The 19,866-nt window shown below is 30.1% G+C and overlaps 1 protein-coding gene across 1 annotated transcript in view; it reads right to left on the bottom strand.

Annotated features, from left to right (window-relative positions):
- Positions 1–19,866, bottom strand: part of LOC145326530 (protein unc-80 homolog) — a 151,422-nt gene that overhangs the window by 14,325 nt on the left and 117,231 nt on the right. Inside the window, exons 65-79 of the mRNA XM_080169901.1 lie at positions 19,636–19,694; positions 19,069–19,126; positions 17,070–17,129; positions 15,733–15,778; positions 14,456–14,548; positions 13,848–13,927; positions 13,579–13,691; positions 12,243–12,298; positions 11,018–11,160; positions 10,203–10,271; positions 9,471–9,533; positions 7,193–7,271; positions 5,398–5,490; positions 3,162–3,248; positions 844–998 (exon numbers count right to left, since the gene is read on the bottom strand). Of these exons, the coding sequence (XP_080026027.1) occupies positions 844–998; positions 3,162–3,248; positions 5,398–5,490; positions 7,193–7,271; positions 9,471–9,533; positions 10,203–10,271; positions 11,018–11,160; positions 12,243–12,298; positions 13,579–13,691; positions 13,848–13,927; positions 14,456–14,548; positions 15,733–15,778; positions 17,070–17,129; positions 19,069–19,126; positions 19,636–19,694 (1,254 nt within the window). The remainder of the gene's footprint in view (positions 1–843; positions 999–3,161; positions 3,249–5,397; positions 5,491–7,192; positions 7,272–9,470; positions 9,534–10,202; positions 10,272–11,017; positions 11,161–12,242; positions 12,299–13,578; positions 13,692–13,847; positions 13,928–14,455; positions 14,549–15,732; positions 15,779–17,069; positions 17,130–19,068; positions 19,127–19,635; positions 19,695–19,866) is intronic.

The raw sequence follows: 19,866 nt of genomic DNA, 5'->3' as shown, positions 1-19,866 counted from the left end.
GGAAAGCTCCTAAAGAAGCTTTGCGACTAAAAATATATTTTATTTCTGTCCTGAGCCTACAATGGAAGGAAGTTGTAGTCGTAGCATTTATTTCTTTCCCCCGACCATTTATATCCTATTTATATCCTTTTCATGAGACAATTAATGTTTAACTGCTCGGAAATCTTTATATTTATACACACTCCCTTTTGTTCATTTCATTTTAGATTTTTGATTCTTAAAAAAGAAGAAAATGCTGTGATTCGGGAGGGAGGGAACATTGGGGTGTTTATAACACTAGACCCAAAAGTTTCACTTTTTCTTATTTGTTGGCTTAACAAGTTTTGGGACTTTTATTGAATTTTGATGGGTAGTTTCATTAAGTTCAGTGTTCAAACGTATTAATCACTAATTGTAATCTAGATAAGGGGTAAGTTTTATATTATCAGTTGTGATGTACATCAATTTATCATTTGCCAAAAATGAACATGTACAGCTAGTACTTGATGACAAAGAACGTAAATATAAAATTTTGCTCTCTTAAGGGTGTTGGGAGATAATGCAGGTTTAACCCTATTATGCCGCTTTAATTAAGAATAGTTATTTATCGCATCGTATTATAGACGGCTTTCTGCGGATATCATAATGAAAAAATACAAGATTAAAACCATTTTTGTAAGGCCCGAGGTACCTAAGCACGGGATAAGAAAACTGGAATTTTCCTTTTAATTTTAATTTTAATTTTCGTGGAAAATTGTCGGCAATACGATGATATATATGATTTTTTTTCAGTAACGCTGAGTACCGGTTTTGAAGCGATGCTGGAATAGATATTAAAAATTCCTAATTATTAAAATTGCTCACCTTTCCAATTTGACCACCATGATGTAGATTAAGCTCCGCCTCCAAAGCCTTCCGAGGAAAAGCGGGTAGCCTGACTAAATCCTCGTGTAGAAAGACAACTCTTTGTACCACCTGGCTCACATTCTTTAAAATACCCCAGATCAACATTACTTTGCCTGTACAGAATATCAGTATAATATGCTCTAATAGTTAATATATCTCTTTTTTAGGGGGTTTTCTTTCCCACTTCTCCTCTCATCTTCCTCATTATATGACGTCACAGGAATCAAATGTGACACAAAAGTTATGTATTTTGGTTTACGTCCTTTATAGTGCTTATTAAAAAAGGGGATAAATTAAAAAAACTTTTGGCTGATGACGTCATATTACAAGAATGGACTATTATTCTTGTATTAAAGATTATAAGCTACGAAAGGAAGAATTTAGTGACCATAATCAAAGATATGTCCACGTTGGCTCAACAAATTTGGGGACTTTTAGTGAATTTTCATTGGTTGCTTGAGTTAAGTTGAGTGTCCAAATGTTTCAACAACTAATTGTAATCTACAGAAGGTAAAATTCTATGCATCATTCTTGGGGATGTACATCAATTTATCTGCCATTTTTTTATCCCTTTAGATCCCTGATTACCCCCATTAACCATTTCCAGCCTTGACTTTTCATATAAAGTGTCATACAGTTTTACAACAGTATTCATAATTTACAGGAAACCATTGACAAAAGTACATATATGAAATATGATCTGACATATTTAGAGTTATAAAATTGGAGAAAAAGCAGTTGAATAATAGTCAAGTTCATTTGATAAATTTGAAAAAAGAGGTGAGGACCCCTAAACTTAAATTGGCCTATCAGCAAATAGTTTGCACATAGTCATATTTATAATTAAGCACTTTATTTAAAGTGACATAGAAAAACTATAAAAAGTTTTATAACCATCGACTCACCATATATTATAAGCATAGTGTGATTCTTGAGAGGGTAGAAGAATAAGAAGTAATTATTCATAAAAGTTTAGGATATAAACTCTAACTTATTATGTATTATAAACATAGTGTGAATTTTGTGGGCAGAGGAATGAGAAGCATTTATTCATAATAGTTTAGGATATAACCTTCAACTTATTATGTAATATAAGCATAATATGAATCTTGGAACACAGTAATAGTGTCTGACTAATTATGACGTAACAAAAAAAAATTAGCCAATGAGAGGCCGTTATTGACCAATGGTAAAATTTATAGTGGCCTCTCATTGGCTAATTTTTTTTGTTACGTCATAATCAGTCAGACACTATTACTGTGTTCTGAATCTTGTTGGCAGAGTAATGAGATGTATTTATTCATAAAAGTTTAGGATATAACCTTGAACTTGTCATTTTTAAGCATAGTGTGAATCTCGCGGGCAGAGAAATGATATGTATTTATTCATAAAAGTTTAGGATATAACCTTTAACTTATTATTATTAAGCATAGTGTGAATCTTGTGGGCAGAGGAATGAGAAGCATTTATTCATAATAGTTTAGGTTATTACATTCCTGTCCTCAATCTAGACCTTTATACAGATGAGCAAAACTTTTAAATTAGAAGCTATCTAAATCTTAAAGCAAAAAAGGCGTATTGTTCAGATTGTAGGGTAGCTACACTAAAAATTATAAATGTAGGGAGAAGAATTGGAAAATGAAATGATGTTCTATTATAGTTCGATCCGAACTTAACCCTCAGATGGGCTAACTTAGAATTTACAAATGTGCTTATTGTACTCAATTTTAAAGTTGTAACATTTATGTCCGTCTTTCTGCATGGAAAGATCTCGATAACGACTAAAATTGATTCCTCTACACTTTTGTGGAATTTTTTTTTATAAATACCTAAAAGTGCAAGGTGACAAATCTTTAAACCAATAAGGTTGAATTATAGGGTCAATGGTAAATAGGGGTACATCTATTTCATTATTTTTTAACAAAATTACACAGCTAGACAGGCAATACCTACGGACAGTCATCACAAAATAGTTTTTCTCGTATGCATTTGAAACCGATTTATATCCGGTGGATTAGAACCGGTTCTCATCCATGCGAAAAAATTATGTTTAGTATAGTATTATATCCAGTTTTCTACGAATATAAAAAGGTACAATCATAAGATAAAACCAGCTTTTTAGCCCGAGCCTTCGGCATATCGGGGCCAAAAAAACTGGTTTTAATCTCATAGTTGTACATTTTATATCTGCGTAAAGCTGTTTATAATACGATGAGAGAAATAAATATTATAAATATAAGGGGATAACAAATCATTAAATTGTGGGGTAAGCCAACCCCTCTGAGCGAGCATATTATTATACTTTCCTATTTCCACAAACTTTAGTCTGAATGCCTGTTTCTGAAGTTCAACATACGCATCTGAACATATTTCAAAACTTTTAATTATTTATGGATTTCTTTAATTGACTAATTTCTGTTAAATAAGATCTTAAATATTTAATTCTTAATTTTATTATAATAATTATTATTATCTATAGATAATAATTATTTTCTATAAAATAAGGTCTTCTATTAACTAAAAATATCGCAGTGTTAAAAAAGTAAAATTCTTTGGTAATGAAATCTTTAGGTAACTTTCGCCTTTTCAATTTAAAAAGCTTACTGCCTTTTAATGTAAAGATGCCTAAATTCTATAACCTCTAGAAACATACCATTCCAAGACCATTGTTTTAAAGGTCTTTAAGACCATCCAGAATCAAATAATTAGAATCTTTTGAAAGTATTTTCTAATTAATGGGAAATATAAAAGCTTAAATTTTCCTTTTTATGTGATAAAATCCTAATGAAAAGTTAATAATTTTGTTTAAAAAAACTGATTTCTTCTTATAAAACTGAAACCAACTTTCTCTTTCTAAATTGTGGCTCTTTTTCCCAAGAGCTATGTCGTTCATTCCCAGGGGGGTTTAACCTTCCTATAAAAGGAATGGATTGGTCCTTTACAGGGATAAGGGAATAGACAATTTATAAAAGTAGACAAATGTACTTCTAATTTGTTTTTACAGTAAGACTTCTAATCCTATTTCTTTTAACATGACAAAGAAAATTATCCACGTAATAGAAACTTTTAGGCCTGCAAATGTAATCTTGAGGAAAAATCTACGAAATTTTAGTAAAAATATAATTTTGAAATACTTTTTTTTAATAACCATCCCTTTACATATTCTTATACTAGGAAGGCAAACCTAACTAAATTCTAAAGTAACAAAAATAAAAAGAAAAAGCTAGATAATCAAAGTAATTAAATGCTGATTTCTTAAATATTAAGATCACATTTTTAAGAGTTGTCTTTTCTACGAAAGACAATTAGCCATTTTTAATTCAAGAAATTTCAATAAAAATATTGTTTACTTTTGTTAATTTGTTTCCTTATCCTTGAGGAAACCACTACTACATTCAAATTCAGTTTAATTTCAAAGTCTATGAATATTAGATTTGGACTCAAGAGGCAGAAAGAAAGAAAGAAAGAGACAGAGGATAGGTAAGGAGAAAGAAAGAAAGGAAAAGTAGAGAGAAAGAGATATAGGAAGAATGTTGAAATACGGACAGTTATAACCATAGATAGCGCGGCAGTAAACTTTCCCCGATATTATACATAAATAACAAATTCAGCATATAATATGTATATTTATAAGTAAACCAGCGACCCTGGCTCAACACGTAGCGCTCAACTCTTTGTCGGGGAGGTTAAAAAAGGGTTCCTACCTTCACAGTTAGGACTTCTAATCCAAAGGTCGTGCAATCAAAGTGTTTGTTGTCTATGGGGCGAATGGACGCTTTACACCGCATTTAAGACGGGTAGTATGTTTCAAGGTGCGTGGACAGGAATAGAACACAAAGCGACACCAAGCTCCCTAAAGGCCATAGATAGCTAATCATAACAGTCTTTGGTTTTTTTCAGTTTTAGAAGTTCTTCTGATGGATAAACTTAACAACAGTCCTCTCTTATAAAGTAAAGTAAAAGGAACTGTCCAAAATAATGTATAAAAGCAGGATATGTTTTTTTATTCTACTAAAGCATAAGACATACAGCTATGATTAATTCTATAGTAGCTTTGCCACCACAAAAAAAGGAAATAGGTCCTGGATTAGATATCCCATCCTATCCCATTTTATACATTCTTAATCTTTTTCCATTTATATCTCTACCTTCATTTAAATACTGCATTCACTTTCATGCATATTCTACTGTTGAAAATCTTTTAAAATGAAAAATATTAACTAAAAAATAAGATATCTTATAATGTACAATAAAAACAAAATACATTCAATTTCTTTTTATAGGGGAGCAGATATTTTTAGTTAAGGTATGGGGGAGGGGGTGGATACATCTTTATATTTTGGTCCAAAATATAAAACCTTAAGTAGGGGAGATAATGAATGAATGTATTTTATAATTATCTATATTGGCAAAATTTCTCCTATTTCATATAACTATTGGATTTCGAAATTTACCAAATTTAATAAACGTAAATCATTATAAAATTAATAAAAGTTTTAAAATTTTTTCCTGCAGGTTTTCTGTGCACCAGGCTGAGCTGTGGGTATTGACTCCGTTTAAAAAAGTAGAAATCTCGTACAAAATGACAAGGATTGTGGATTTTTCCTAAAAACAAATTCATAATTAATTCTTATAATTTACTGTTTTAGGTCTTGATTATAGAGATGCTTAAGATATTGTTGTCCAAGGAATCATTGTTCCAAAAATCAGATGAAAGGTATAATTATATAATTAAAAAAATATTGTCAAAAAGGTTAAAAGTCAGCATGATTTAAATGGACGTACAGACTTTCTAGAAACGATGATATAATTGTTACGCTTTCTTAATCATCGATTTTTACACGAATCATCATTTGAAATCGATTAAACAATTCTAACAAGCCTAAATTAACGAAAAGAGCTAACCGTTACATACTTACGGACGGACGTACAGACCTTTATTATAGAAAAGCTTTGCTTTCAAAAATGTAATCTATAATCTATAAATATGTAGTGTTGACCTAATCTGTATGTTAATGGTGTTTGTTTCCCAAAATTGTTTACCAATATCTTATCTACTATCATATTAACATTTTTCTTATTTAGATTATAATCTATTTATCTTACTAAATGAATATAATTAACAGAAAGGCTATAAAAAGATAAACAAAAAGAAAAGAACAGTAAAAAAAATCTTATGATGTGGTAGCCCTGTGCTCACAGGGAAACGACAATCTGCGTACGGACATACTTAATGACATACTTAGATTTATAGGCGAACTAAGAAATATGCACTGACTAGAGTTGGCTCGATATAATTATCTCCCTATTGGCTAGTTTTCTATATGCATATCTATTTCTCAATAAATCTATTTTCCTCACCCGGCATTACTATCTAAAAGAAAGTAAATATTCAATAATTTAAATGATTTTAAAAAGATTTTTAAAATTATATTTTTTTCTTTACATTACCATCACCAAAAGGTTAATGATGATGATTACAATTTTAGTTTAATATTTGAACACACAAAGTGTCGCCACAATCGAATTCTTTTAAAACAGAGTTTTCTTAAATTTATTATATTATAAATTTAAATTTTCTTTTTTATGATTAGAAATTAAATACATCAATATAAGGTAAATAGCAACATGAAATGAAAATAATTAATTTATTTTTAATAAAGTAAAATAATGGGTCTTATCGTTCTAGCCAATGAGAGTTTATTATGGATTATTGGAGCACTATGAGTAATATACATATATTCCTTGGAAAACTTGAGCTCGTTTATAGACATTTATTTCCTATATAGATCTGACATGGATCTTGAAGCAATTAAGCAGGCCGTTTTGTACATGTTAAAAATTGGAAGATTTCATTAAATAAAATACTTAGTAAATAATAATGATTAATAAGGATATTACTATAAAATTAATGTTAGTTGACATAAGTAAAACGTTTAATAAACTAGAAGAAAAGGAGGAGAAATAGGACTTTTTTTATAGTCCTCAAAAATTTATGAACACGCTCTTTCATTCGTTGACTTAATAACTTTTGATAATTTCATTAAATCTTGGATGGCAGGTTCAAAATATCAGTGTCCTAGCCTTTCTAACTGTTTCATTAATCAACAGAAGGGGTAATTTTGTTCATGTGTGTCAGTTTGTTGGAGTACCCTTCCTTTTTTATTTTAAAAAGAATTGACAGCCTGTTAAGATAAAGCTATCTAAAAAACGGTCAGACGATGGTTCATTATTTAAAGTTCTGAAAACTAATAGTCTCGTTTGTTTTTAAAGGAGATGGGAGCTATATTCTGAAGATGTTGCTTACTTGTTTTATGATCAACCAGATAGTATTCATCCTCTTCGGATTCTTTTATTCCAAAATATTCCAATACTTCTTTCATAACCTACAAATAAAAAAAAATAAATGATTTTACAAAAAAAGTAACAGGATGTTTGTCTGTATTTCTCTTTTCGCTGGATCGATATGGCCCATCTTTACAGTAAAACTTTTTATATGTCCCGGGAAGGTTTCTTATCTATTTTGGAGTGGAGATTAACAACCTCCCAAAAGAAATCTCCCCTAGAAAACACCGGGCCCCCCTCCATTTATCTTTTCACTTCTACAAACAAAAACCTAAAGTGGTATGTATTCCTATCCAAAGGGAGAGGGAAAAACTTAAGAAATTGTAATCTGATTTTAATCTCTTTTAAACAATTATATCAGGAGCATTTTTTAGAGAAAAAACATTTTCACTTTTTGTATTTATAAAAATGCACCTTTGGACGAATGGACGAATGGATGAAAAGCAGTGTACTATAGCAGTCGTCTAAATATTACTAAACAAAATTAAATGTCCAACATAATATCTTTATTTTTAAAATAGTGAATGGATGATTTTTTTTGTTCTTAATTATTTGTAATTTTGAATTCATCCATTATGACATTGTAAATTATTGCAATTATGATTTTGCAATAAAAAAGAGACTTTATGCGTAAGTGATGTTTCCCGTGGAAAGTATTTGCGAACTCCAATAAATGCATTTATAAGTAAGCAAATAAATGTTAAATGTATACAAAATATAATGGTTGTCAGATATGAAATTTACTATTTTGTGACAAAGATTCTCAGTAAGAATGCAGTTTGTTTTTGCTAGTGTATTAATTATATGACTTATTCAGACGTAGAAATAAACAATCTCAATAATTCAATTTTAGTGGGCCGAAAAAGTTCAGGAGCTACCACCGATCCAAAATGTCCATAGATTTATTATATTTAAGTTTCTGATCTGTTGAAATTTGTAACTAAACAAGTAAGTAACAACCAAGTACATAAAAGTAAAGTGTTACAGTAGCACCAATAAATTGTACACACATACTATGTACACATTGCATAGATTTTTAAAGGTAAAGATTTGCACTCCATATTTAAGATGGTTCCAACACAACACAAACTAAAAAAATGTGTGGAGGTGGGTTAATATATCCTTATAATAAAGTAAAATGATGTGTGTTTGCTTGTAACGAAGGATCTCAATAACCGCTAAACCGATCGGGATCTCCTTAACAGTGTAGCTTCTCATAGATCCCGGGAAGGTTTATAACTATTTTGGGGGAGGGTACCACCACCCTCCCAAGAGAAAAAATTACCCCCCCCCCTCCTTTCTGTTTTACTTTTTCTTTAAAAATCTAAAATAAGAAATTGGGATTTCAAATTCGACTACCCCCTCCTCAAGTGCCACTAGAGGCCTCTATAGGGGCGTAGCCGTTAGTATATGAAATTTAGGTTGATGATCTAACCTCCTCAAAAGTAGTTAAATCTTACTATGATTATAAATCAGTCTAATTTGATTATTAACATGCAAAAGTTATTCTATAAAATTAAAAATAATTGAGTATACTGAATTATTTTTTTGATTAAATTCTAAGAAGTTCAATGTTTTGGAGTCAATAAATATTTGTTGGTGTGTAAAAACATGCATATTTGGAAGCTATTACCATATATGCATCAAAAAGGAATATCTACAATTTTTATTCTTTTTCTTTCTCCATTCAAATCTAAAGTTTCATAAAATTGGATAAAGTTAGAAAGTTGCCCTGGGCCATACAAATTCTACAAGGTTGCATTTTTAACAATTTTAAATCAGATTTTTTTTCTTTTTTAATGGTATACACCACAAGTACAATCATAGCCACAAGTTGCATATAAAATGTTGCTGCGCATAATTAAAATGAGATTGTTTAAAAGTGGGAAATATAAAAAAGGGGAATGTAATTCAATTTGAATATTGTGCTTTTAGGGGATTCTGGGGGTTGGTTACACCCTGACATGAAAATTTTTCATTACATCTGTCAATTAATCAACCTTGAGATGTAAAGAAATTATTTAATTGAATTCTAACTGCCCTTGACAAGGGTGAATTAAAATTTTAAATTAAATGATTGGGTGCATAACAATAGCCTTTAAGATTAAAATAGACTAAAGCACTTCCAGGATATAAGTAAAGCTATCCTAAAAGAAGAACCTAAATGATTCAGTGAATCGCGGGATCTTAACAAAGAGACAACAAAACCTTTCTACTTCATATAAGAAGTATAGCATTACCTGGGTAAATTGAGTATCTTCCAGAAGTGCAAACTGGCTTGGAATTCCTCCTTCCTCCGGTTCCTAAGATCATAATTAATTGATTAAAATCATAATATCTATGAACATTAATCACATACGGAAGAAAATTTATACAGGTAAATGAACCCATTTCAAAGTTGCTAGTGTATTTTTTGCTTCTAAACAGAAATTATTCTTTAAAGTGTAGGTAATATAAATTTAGTAATTATGATTTTTTCTGTTTTATTTTTATTTGATTCTGTTTGTATATAAAGGTCAGGTCAATGAATTATCTCTCACTCTCTCTCTATCTTTTTCTATTTATTTATGTGTTTGGGTGTGTGTGTGTAACTGTAATCTAATTTGATATAATTTCATTAATTACACAGACTAACTAGACCCAAATATAATTACATACAAATACAACATAAAACTCAGATTTTTAAATCAAATATTTCTATCTACTAAAGTGATTTTTTTTGTCTTCTTGTGTTACTTTAAATCAGTCATGCATTTGAAACTTATTTTTTGAAACCATTGTAAAGTATCTCTATTGCAAGCGTATGTATAAGTAAGTGTGTGTGTGTGTGTGTGTGTGTGTGTGTGTGTGTGTGTGTGTGTGTGTGTGTGTATGTGTGTGTGTGTATACATACTGTGTATTAGGTTTAATGTAGTGGAGGTACGCCAATCCAAATTGTAGTGTAGCTTCGCTATTAAAAACTCTAATGTTACCTCTGGACCGTGTACAACAATTTTCTTGGCAGACGGAACATTTGCTGTAATCAAAATACTAGCGTCAACCTAAACAAAAAAAAACAGGGTTATAGGACATTTTCTGTTTTGAAACTAGAAGGAAGGACGACGCCTGTCCGTCTAAAGCCTAAAACCACTAAAACATTACGACCTGCTCTTTATGGATTTTATCTGTTGTTTTATCCTAGTTGCCTTGGGGGTAAAGTCCCCCTCCCCCAAATTTTACCAAAAAATTAGCAGCAGAAATTCACACTTTCAATTCCTTACCCCTGTGAACTATATTATCAGACATAAGTACACTTTTTATACTTTCACAGTAACACTCTACACTCTATACATATACAGGAGCAGAAAAAAGGTCATTAAATATAGAAAAACATTGGATAAAAACAAGTAATTTGGCTTATATATGCATAGATCAATAGATTCAGAGACAGGTAGTCTGATATAAGGATAATTTATTAATTATATCCATAGGCAGGTAACTACAATAATACATCTAACCATTAAACAGTAAAAATATGCTTTAAAAATAATGAAATTAATAAAAAATCAAACCTTAGGAGATCTAGCATAAAAATTAGGAATATATCTTTTGATATATGTAGATATTGAAGATAAATATTTTTGTGTGAGACCTTATTAATAAAATACAATCGATGATTATTTAATGCGAATTATTTTAAATAATCTATATCTGTTTGGATTTTTTTAACAATGCTCCTATGACAAATTATAAATCTACCATAAGACTAATTCCAACTTCAAAACAGCTACGCTAGTCTAAACCTCACCTGTTCTTTTCTAAGAATCTGTTTGAGATCTTTAAACATAATCCCCTGTACAGAATGAACCACCATCCAAAGGAGGGAAAGAGCAGAGCCGATCATATCCTCTCCATTCTCACGGGGAGATCTCACATAGAACATAATGTAACCTGAAAGAAAACTAGATTTGACGTTTTCCCTAAAATTGCCTTGTTAAGCACCGTAATCCCCTATCCACAAATTATTTGAAAACAAAATCAAAATAGATTACGGTAGATTTTCATTAGTTTGTTTGTTACTTTGGGTCAGGTTAGGTTAGGTTTATTGGGTACTTGGTAGCCCCACAGGATTATGGCACAGCAGGTAAAGGCTTCGCAACGCTATGACCCCCCTCAGTGGGTTTGGTTTTGTGGAAAACTGTCATCACCATTAACGAATGTTTAAGAATTTAAAAAAGGATAATTCAGAAAGTATTAGAGCCTATCCCCGCCTAGCATAGAACATTCCAAAAAAGTTTACATTATTTGATATTCGTATATCGTAGGTAAAACTATTCTCAATTTAAACAATTACAAACTTTTACAAATTCAACAAACTTTAGCAAGAAAAAAGAATAAATAGTGTGAAAAAGATTTAATGAAATTATTATGTAACTTTGAATTAAAAGAACCAAAAGAACTAAGATAAAAATGAGATAACTTCTTTGACTTTTTACATAGTATTTTTTTTCCATTTTCTGCCCTTTTCTACAATTTATTTTATATACTAATTATCCTGTGTTTTAGAATTTAAGTATGTTTTAAATCTAGTTTTATAAAGTTTACAAATTTCAACAGTTTACAAACAAATTATGTGTTATGTATGGATGCACACAAAATTTAGCAAATAAGAAAATTATTTCTTGGAAGCAAAGCAACCCTACATTTCTGTATGTTTTCTGGGGTTTTTGTCTATCCATTCGTCAGCTAATTGACTTCCTATATGTTTGTTCTGTTTATACATAATGTTGTTTTATAAGCCTGTCTATTTATTTGTCCATCTTCCTATCTATTTTTAATTCAGTTGTATTTTTTTCATGTGTTTGTTTGTCTATCGTCAGTCCCTTAAGACCTGTTTAACAGCTGGAACAACAACTCTATATTAATCAAGTAGTTTCAAGCAGAATAAAGGTTACTTCGCAGGATAGAGGCAAAAACGATCTAACATGAACTAATGAAGTCGTTGCAACGCAGATTAATAAAACCAAACTGACCTATAAGATAATTGTAGAGTGAAAACGCTGCTTGCTGTGGAAGTTTCGGGATAAACCTTAAAAAATATAAATATTTTAGAATAAATGTATTAAGTGTAAAGTTTATGTAAAAATTATATAAATGTATAAAGGGATAAGGTCAGAAATACGAAGGATTGTAATTTTTTGGTAACTTTTTACAGCCCACAAAAAATAGGCGGCCGGATATAAATACACCAATAATTAAAACGTAAGTGGACGTAGGGAACATTGATTTTGTTCGTGCATTTGTTAGACCGCATCCTTTTATTCAACATGAGGTCTAAAGTCAATTGGCCAGGTTGCGCGGGTTCTTTTCATAGCCGAACAAAGGATGTAAATCTTTGCAAGATACCTAAAAAAAATATCTTCCTCGTATGGCCGACTTGATTCTTTGATAGAATTTACATAGTTTAATCTTCTTATAAAGTTTAAAATGAAATTCCTACACGGAATGAAAGACATAAAATGAACAAAGTGTAGGAGGAAATATAGACAGAATTATGAATAATAGATATTACAAGGATAACTACGGCCATGAGTGCTTAATAAAACAAAATAAAGCAATAATAATCAAGAATCTTTCCGATGAACACAGACAATATGACTGAATATAACGTAACAAAAAAAAATAGCCAATGAGAGGCCGTTATTGACCAATGGTAAAATTTATAGTGGCCTCTCATTGGCTATCTTTTTTGTTACGTCATAATCAGTCAGACACTATTACTGTGTTCTTTCCGATAAGTAGATGTATAAAATTTAATATACATAAATAAATAACATTTTATTAAACATAATTTACATTCTAATTTTTAAATAGATTCTCATTTTTTTGTAAACAAATTATAGATAAAACATCATTAAATAAAAATTGTTAAATGAGAAGCAAATACAGTGCAAACTTGCCTCAGAGGGAATAATATCTATCTATTGCTTTATGAAGCGTGTTTATGATCTCAGCAGAGCATTTGATACTTGTTCACGCGTGTTTATGACCTCAGTAAAGCATTTGATACTTGTAACACATCAAATCTTCTTACTAAAACTATTTGGAAAAAAGAAATGTCTGACATTTGAAACATAGTATGGGATAAACATTATGAAAAATTTGAAAATAATATTCTTAAACTTCAATTTCCTGAAAAAGAGTAGGATTTTTGGACAATTGACCTAAAAAATGCATAGGTTAAGGAATTGAATTTTCTCATAGATATTTCTATGGATTACAGTTGGTATTGTATGTCTACATAGGTCATAACTGGTTTGTATATGGTGGAAATAAATCTGATTTTGAACAGTAATGATAAAAATTCACCTTATAAGACTTCTAATAGTTCTAAATGTTTCATCCTGATTTTCTCTTGTTAATTTCTCCATGAAGTGTTTTAGGAAAAGGTTACAATCTTCTACTAGAAAACTCCAAATAATCTGAAAATTTTAAATGATATTAGAAAATAATAATAACATCTTCATAAACTTGTATAATTGATGTTAGAATAATCTACTATACTTTGTTTGATACCCTATAAACAGCTTCATATACTGCTATACCATCAGAGGAAACTCCTTTACTTTATTTAATACCTTATAAACAGCTTCATATACTGCTATACCATCAGAGGAAACTCCTGGGTCGTCTAGCAACTTTATCATCTCTCCAAATGCTGCAAAATAACAATATGTTTAACATTTAAAATGTCTAAGGAAATGTTTACAACTATTTTAGGGAAGGGTACCACTACCCTCCCAAGAGAAATTGCCCCTGTCATAATTGAAACCCCCTGTAGTAAGCTTTTATGTAAAAGTAGTAAAAGTATTCAGTATTTATGAATAAATAATGAAAAAGCTTGTTTGTTAACACATTAATTATGTAATAAAAACAGTAATATGTTTGTAAAAATGTCTCACGTTATGCAAAACACTTTTACTTTTGAATTTAACATTGTGCCAAGCTAAAATTACATAATTACATACACACTATTATTATGGAAACACAATCAAAAAGTTAAAATTCTATGTTATATAGGTCATGATAAAATGGTCTGTGAAAAAGTTTACTACGACCATTTCAGTGTGATATTAAATCAAAATAAAACCCATTTTTAGTTACAATCCCCTTTCTAGATGAATGTATTATCTCATCTGATACAGAAATCTAGAAAATTTGCTTTTTAGAGAAGCCTCATGTTTACCTGAGCAGATAGTTGATGGTAGAAGAGGTTGCGCCAGACTTGCTTGTTGCTGAACAGGACGAGGAGTAGTACCTTCTCGTTCTGTATCAGAATCTGTTAAAAAAATGATGTTTCTATAAAAAAAACTTCAAAACCTTGCCATAGCGGGTAACCTATAGATTAATAAGGTTTTGGAAAGCTCCACAGAGCCCCGTCAAAACTGAGAGCCTTTTGTTGACATGCAATTTCAATGTATCTTTTTCGACTAAAACTTTTAAAGGGGGAAAAGGGTGATGAACTTACAAATGAAAGTAAAAATAAAGACATATTTCATAAATTATTCAAAAAAAGGAATGTATACTTCTGAGACATTAAGGTGAACACTAAACATATTAATTATACTAAAAAAACAACATATAGTTGTTTTTTTTTGTGATAAAAGAAACTAAGAATTAAATTGCATTTAGAGTTCCAAAAAAATATTACATAATATAAAGAATATTTTCTCCCGACTCTGGTTTTACATCATAAATATTATACTCCAATTACTATAATTTATTAGAGCCTTTTATATTTTTAAATCATTTATATTCAATTCTATGCATCTATGACTGTACTGTCCTTATTTTTTTGGTAAGTATGATAAATATGACGAGTTATTTACACAATTTTAATTAAAAGTAATATTTTTTGTACTGTTATACTTTTTTTTATATGGTTAAAAAGCTATTTATTGTATTAGTTGATTTTTCTTTTTTTTTCTGCTATAAAATCATCCTTGTAGTAGTTTTAGCTTTTGCCATTTGCTTAAACAATGTTCCCAATTCCTATCCTGATCCATGTTATGCAACATGAGTGTGTAGAAAAATTTGTGCGAGTAAGTTTTTATGCCAATTTTATGGGCTGTAAGATTTGTGTGACTTTCTGTTTATGGTCCTTGATTTATAGGACATAAAAAGAAATAGTCAAACATTCTAAAAAATCATATTTTTTTTTCTTTTTTAATCATGTTCTTTTTCCTCTCAATGAAAGATCATAATTATCTTAAACGCTTACAGACAAGGAATAATAAATCGAGCCGTTTATCTTAAGTAGCAGCTAATATCTACAATGAATTATGATCCAAATTGATTGACATGCAGATAGTAGATATATAAAAATATTGAGAAGCTTTGACTCTAAAAAATTAGTGGGTGTTCTTAAGGCTAAGTTTTTATCATTTTTTATTGAAACTTTTGCAATTTTTAGACAAAAAAATGGCAATAAACCACATATATAATAATATACAATTAACTCACCATTATCTGATTCATTGTCTTGGCTTGTTATAAACAAACTTGGTTCCTGAATTTTAGAAAAGTATATTACTATTTTGTTAATATTATTGCTTATTTTACTGTGTCAAATGCCTGTTTTAGATCATAAAATGAAACAAATATCATATTAAAAAAATAGATGATATTTCAGTATAAAAGACAGTCTGATAATTTCATAATTATTTAGAAAAATATATTACTGAACACAATCTTTTTAATTTGTTAATACATATTTTACAACACCATAAACTGTCTATATATGATCATACATTTCATTATTATAAATATCATTTCCCGTTGCTTAAATAGAGACAAAAATTTTGCAAAGACATCTAAAAATTTGTTAGATTAAAATTTGCTTAATCTGATTTATTAGACTCAAAGTTTTATTTTTTATTACTACTGTGCTATAATAAGCCTTTAGAGAAGTTAAATTTTTACAAAGCAAGTGAGGAGAGAAAGTCGCTCAAAAAATCAACATGTGACGTCATTAAAAGTAAAAATGATATCTTATTTTATTAGTACAAAATGCAATAATAATAGGATACAACCTAAAACCAAACTGAGCCTTCCCTAAAACATCCCTAAAAATCTGTTGATCTGTTGGTTTTGCTACAAAACACCAATATAAATGTATATATTGTATGTAAAAGGCTTTGTGATTTTTTATCGTTTGTTTATCCACAATTTTTGGCCTCGTTACTTATGAATTTTGTCAACCTTGAATATTCATAGAATTAATAATATTAAATAATGCTAGTCCAAATCAGGGGCTACTAGTCAGCAAATTAATTCCAATTAAAAAGGCCGCAAAATTTAATATTCTGTTGGGGTAAAGTTGGCGTATAACTTGTTTTTTTTTCATGTAACTTAAGGGGAGTCGGCAAGAAGGGGAGAAAAAGGTAAGTGGGAAAATTTTCCTTTACAATTATTTGTCAGAATCACATTCCCTTTTCCCTGGTCCAAATATTGTACTCCATATTAATCTATTATCTGAATAATGTGTAAATGTTAATCTTGGATAATCTTTAGGGGATATAATATTACCTCATACTCTTATCAAATTAATAGTTAATAAATCACTAAAAATCATTGTTACAAAATTTATATAACATTGTAGAATGAAAAACAAATCAAATAAAGAAAGATTTTAACATTGAGTAAGATAAGTCTAAAACTAGATAATATACTGATCTGATTTAACTCTAGGATGAACGTACTTACATGTTCTTATTATAAAAAAAATTCTTACATAAAACAGAGGTTTATCTTTTATAATAAGATTTTAAAATTATACCTCATTGTCAGAGGAATCTTACCTGGGCAGCGCATAAACAAACTGGAATAGAAGTGATATGTAGATTCTCCCGCTCTTTTCTAATATTGTTATTTATTCTAATCATCTATTTAGGCGCGTGTACAGAGATTTTTAAGGGTTTTGTAAGCCTTGATGAAAGAAAAAGGGTTTTAGGAAGAGATCTAAAGGAATTCGACAAAGGCCGATAAATTAAAATACATTCCCACTGATGATACACAAAGTTACCCTTTCTGTAGATTACAATTATTGTTTGAAAAGTTTGGACACTGAACTTAATAAACCAACCAATCAAAATTTAATAAAGTCCCCAAAATTGTTGAGTCAACGAATGAGAAAGTGTTATTTAAAACTTTGGGGACTAGTGTGATAAAAGTCCACTGTCCCCTCCCTCCCTGCTTTTAGGTGTGGGGAAGCTCAACACAGATACTCCTCTCGCAATAAAGTTAGGACAAATAAAAGATAAACTGTCAAAAAGAATCGTACCATATAGTTAGAAAATAAAGATTAATTTTGAAAGTTTTGTGAGAGACGAGAAATCAGAAATAAGAAAATTAAGTTGGGATTAAGTCGAAATTACGAAGAAAACAGCTTTTTCGCAAATTTCATCGGCTGCTAGTTGCTGGCAGCTGAAGATACACTAAACTTTCGAACAATTCAATACCTACAACTAATCTAAAATAGTTGACACTTCATACTGTATATACAGCGAGCTAATGCACAAAAAATGTACGCGCATTTTTATTAGCCATGCACGTTTAGTAGATAAGTTGTAACAATTTTATATTACTTGTAGGCATAATTCGTCAAAATTCTAAGTAAAATTTCTTCCAACTAACATCCTTTTTTATCCCATTTTTACCCACTTGGCTTTGGTTAATTCCAAAAACAAGTTTTTCCTGAACTGGATCTTTAAATCATTTTAGTGGTGAGCCAGATCGGGGTGAGCCAACTTTCCACCAATGAGAGCACAGCATTTTATGAAATGCCGCGCTGTGATTGGCTAAAATTCGGCTCACCCCGATCTTGCTACCACTAAAATGATTTAAAGATCCAGCTCTGAACTTTACCCCTACATGCTAAATATTCAGCAATTTGAGGTTGAAATTAATTGCCTTATCATGGTCTCGATTTTTAACGATGTGCTAAATATATTTAGACGTTTGATCATTAAAAAAAACATATTTCATTAAACGAACTAGATCCGAAAGTTGAGTCTAGGAAAGAAAATTAAATTAAAGGACAGATATTGGTTTAGTATGGACACAGAAAAATATTACTAATAAAGCTGTATCTCAGAGATCGACATATGGACGGACGTCAGACACTAGGAAATATAGATTACAATAACTTCTTTTAGTAATACGGGGGATAGGGAAACAAAAACTGTAAAAAACTTTTTTTACAGTTCTATTGTTTGAAGAAGAAAAAAAATCTGCACATTTGAATCTTAATCTAATTATGTGTTGTTTTGTACTGCCAATTATTTCCAACAGAATAGTCACAATCCCGCGAATTGTGGGAAAACATAGAGATTTATAAATAAAATATAAAATCTATAATATGCTAACAATATTTTAGTTGAGATTATAATAGTAAATGAATTATAACATTAAGGTTTTCTTCCTCCCCTCGAGTAAAAAAGCACTTATATGCAAGGGTTGCAGCCGCTAGTAATACTAAATATTATTAAATAGCCCCTAGCATCTTTAGCAATGATTAAAAAATAATTGGGTGCAGAAAAATAGCCTAAAATCAACCCAAGGCTTAAATCTAAAAATATAAGGAGAATTGAATCAGTGCAGTAGTTTTTAAAATCACAAGCTTCAGACAAACAAATCCAGAATAATTTCCGGACAAATAGAGAAAGTTAATTGTTTTTTTTCTGTGTATAATTGTACGTACACGGTTATGACGGTTCATACATACAGACGTACATACATACTACTAAGAGACTTTGCGCTGCTAAAAAGTTTAAGTTTGTTTATATAATTAGAATTCCTTTTCTTGTCGGCCTCAGCATACAAAACACTCCGGACCAATTCTGTCTGTTGTTTCTTTCTAAATACAGGGCGGCAAAATTTAAATTTTATATCCTGCTATTGACAGTTAAGCATTTATTTTGCCTGTGTTGGACTAAGGTTGAGAAAAGTTGGAGGTGGGATGAGCGATAAATTAAAATACTTTCCCATTGATGATAAACAAAATTAACCCTGCTGTAGATAAAAATCATTAGTTGAAAATCTTTTACACTTCCAATTTGGAACCAATAAATAACGCAGTAATTTATAGGCTAGTGCCTCCCCTCCCCCCCCCCCTGTGTAGGATTAAATAGATTGAATGTGATAAAACTTAATTATATCTACTTTTTGATGTCATTATTGTCTTCTGTCGCCAGAAATAGAAATGCGTGTTTAATCTATCATTACATGAAATCAAATAGTTGGTTAAGATGATAGTTATTTAACAAGATTTGGTTTAGGTACACCAAATTTAAATGTTTATGAAATCATACAAGTTATCCAGGTTATACATATGTTACTTTATTGTTTTAAATTTGGCCACCCTGCCTTGATTTTGTAGCAGATATTATGGTCTGGCCCCTCCTTCGGATATCTATATTCTCCAACTAAAATATAAAATAGGAGTTATCCCATCAATTCTGCAGAAATATCAGTTTGTAAAAATTGTCAAATTATTTCAGGCAGTCATCAATAATATAACAAAGATTATTAGAAGCACCAAACTCAACTTGCTAAATTATAATGCCGATGTAATAATCAAAAATAAGGTATGGGTCA

Source organism: Acartia tonsa, chromosome 8 (assembly GCF_053477335.1).
Source record: "Acartia tonsa isolate MP-2025a chromosome 8, ASM5347733v1, whole genome shotgun sequence".
Taxonomy (NCBI): Eukaryota; Metazoa; Arthropoda; class Copepoda; order Calanoida; family Acartiidae; genus Acartia; species Acartia tonsa.
Note: the sequence above shows the minus strand (reverse complement) of the source record. Positions and strands in the feature narration are given on the sequence as shown.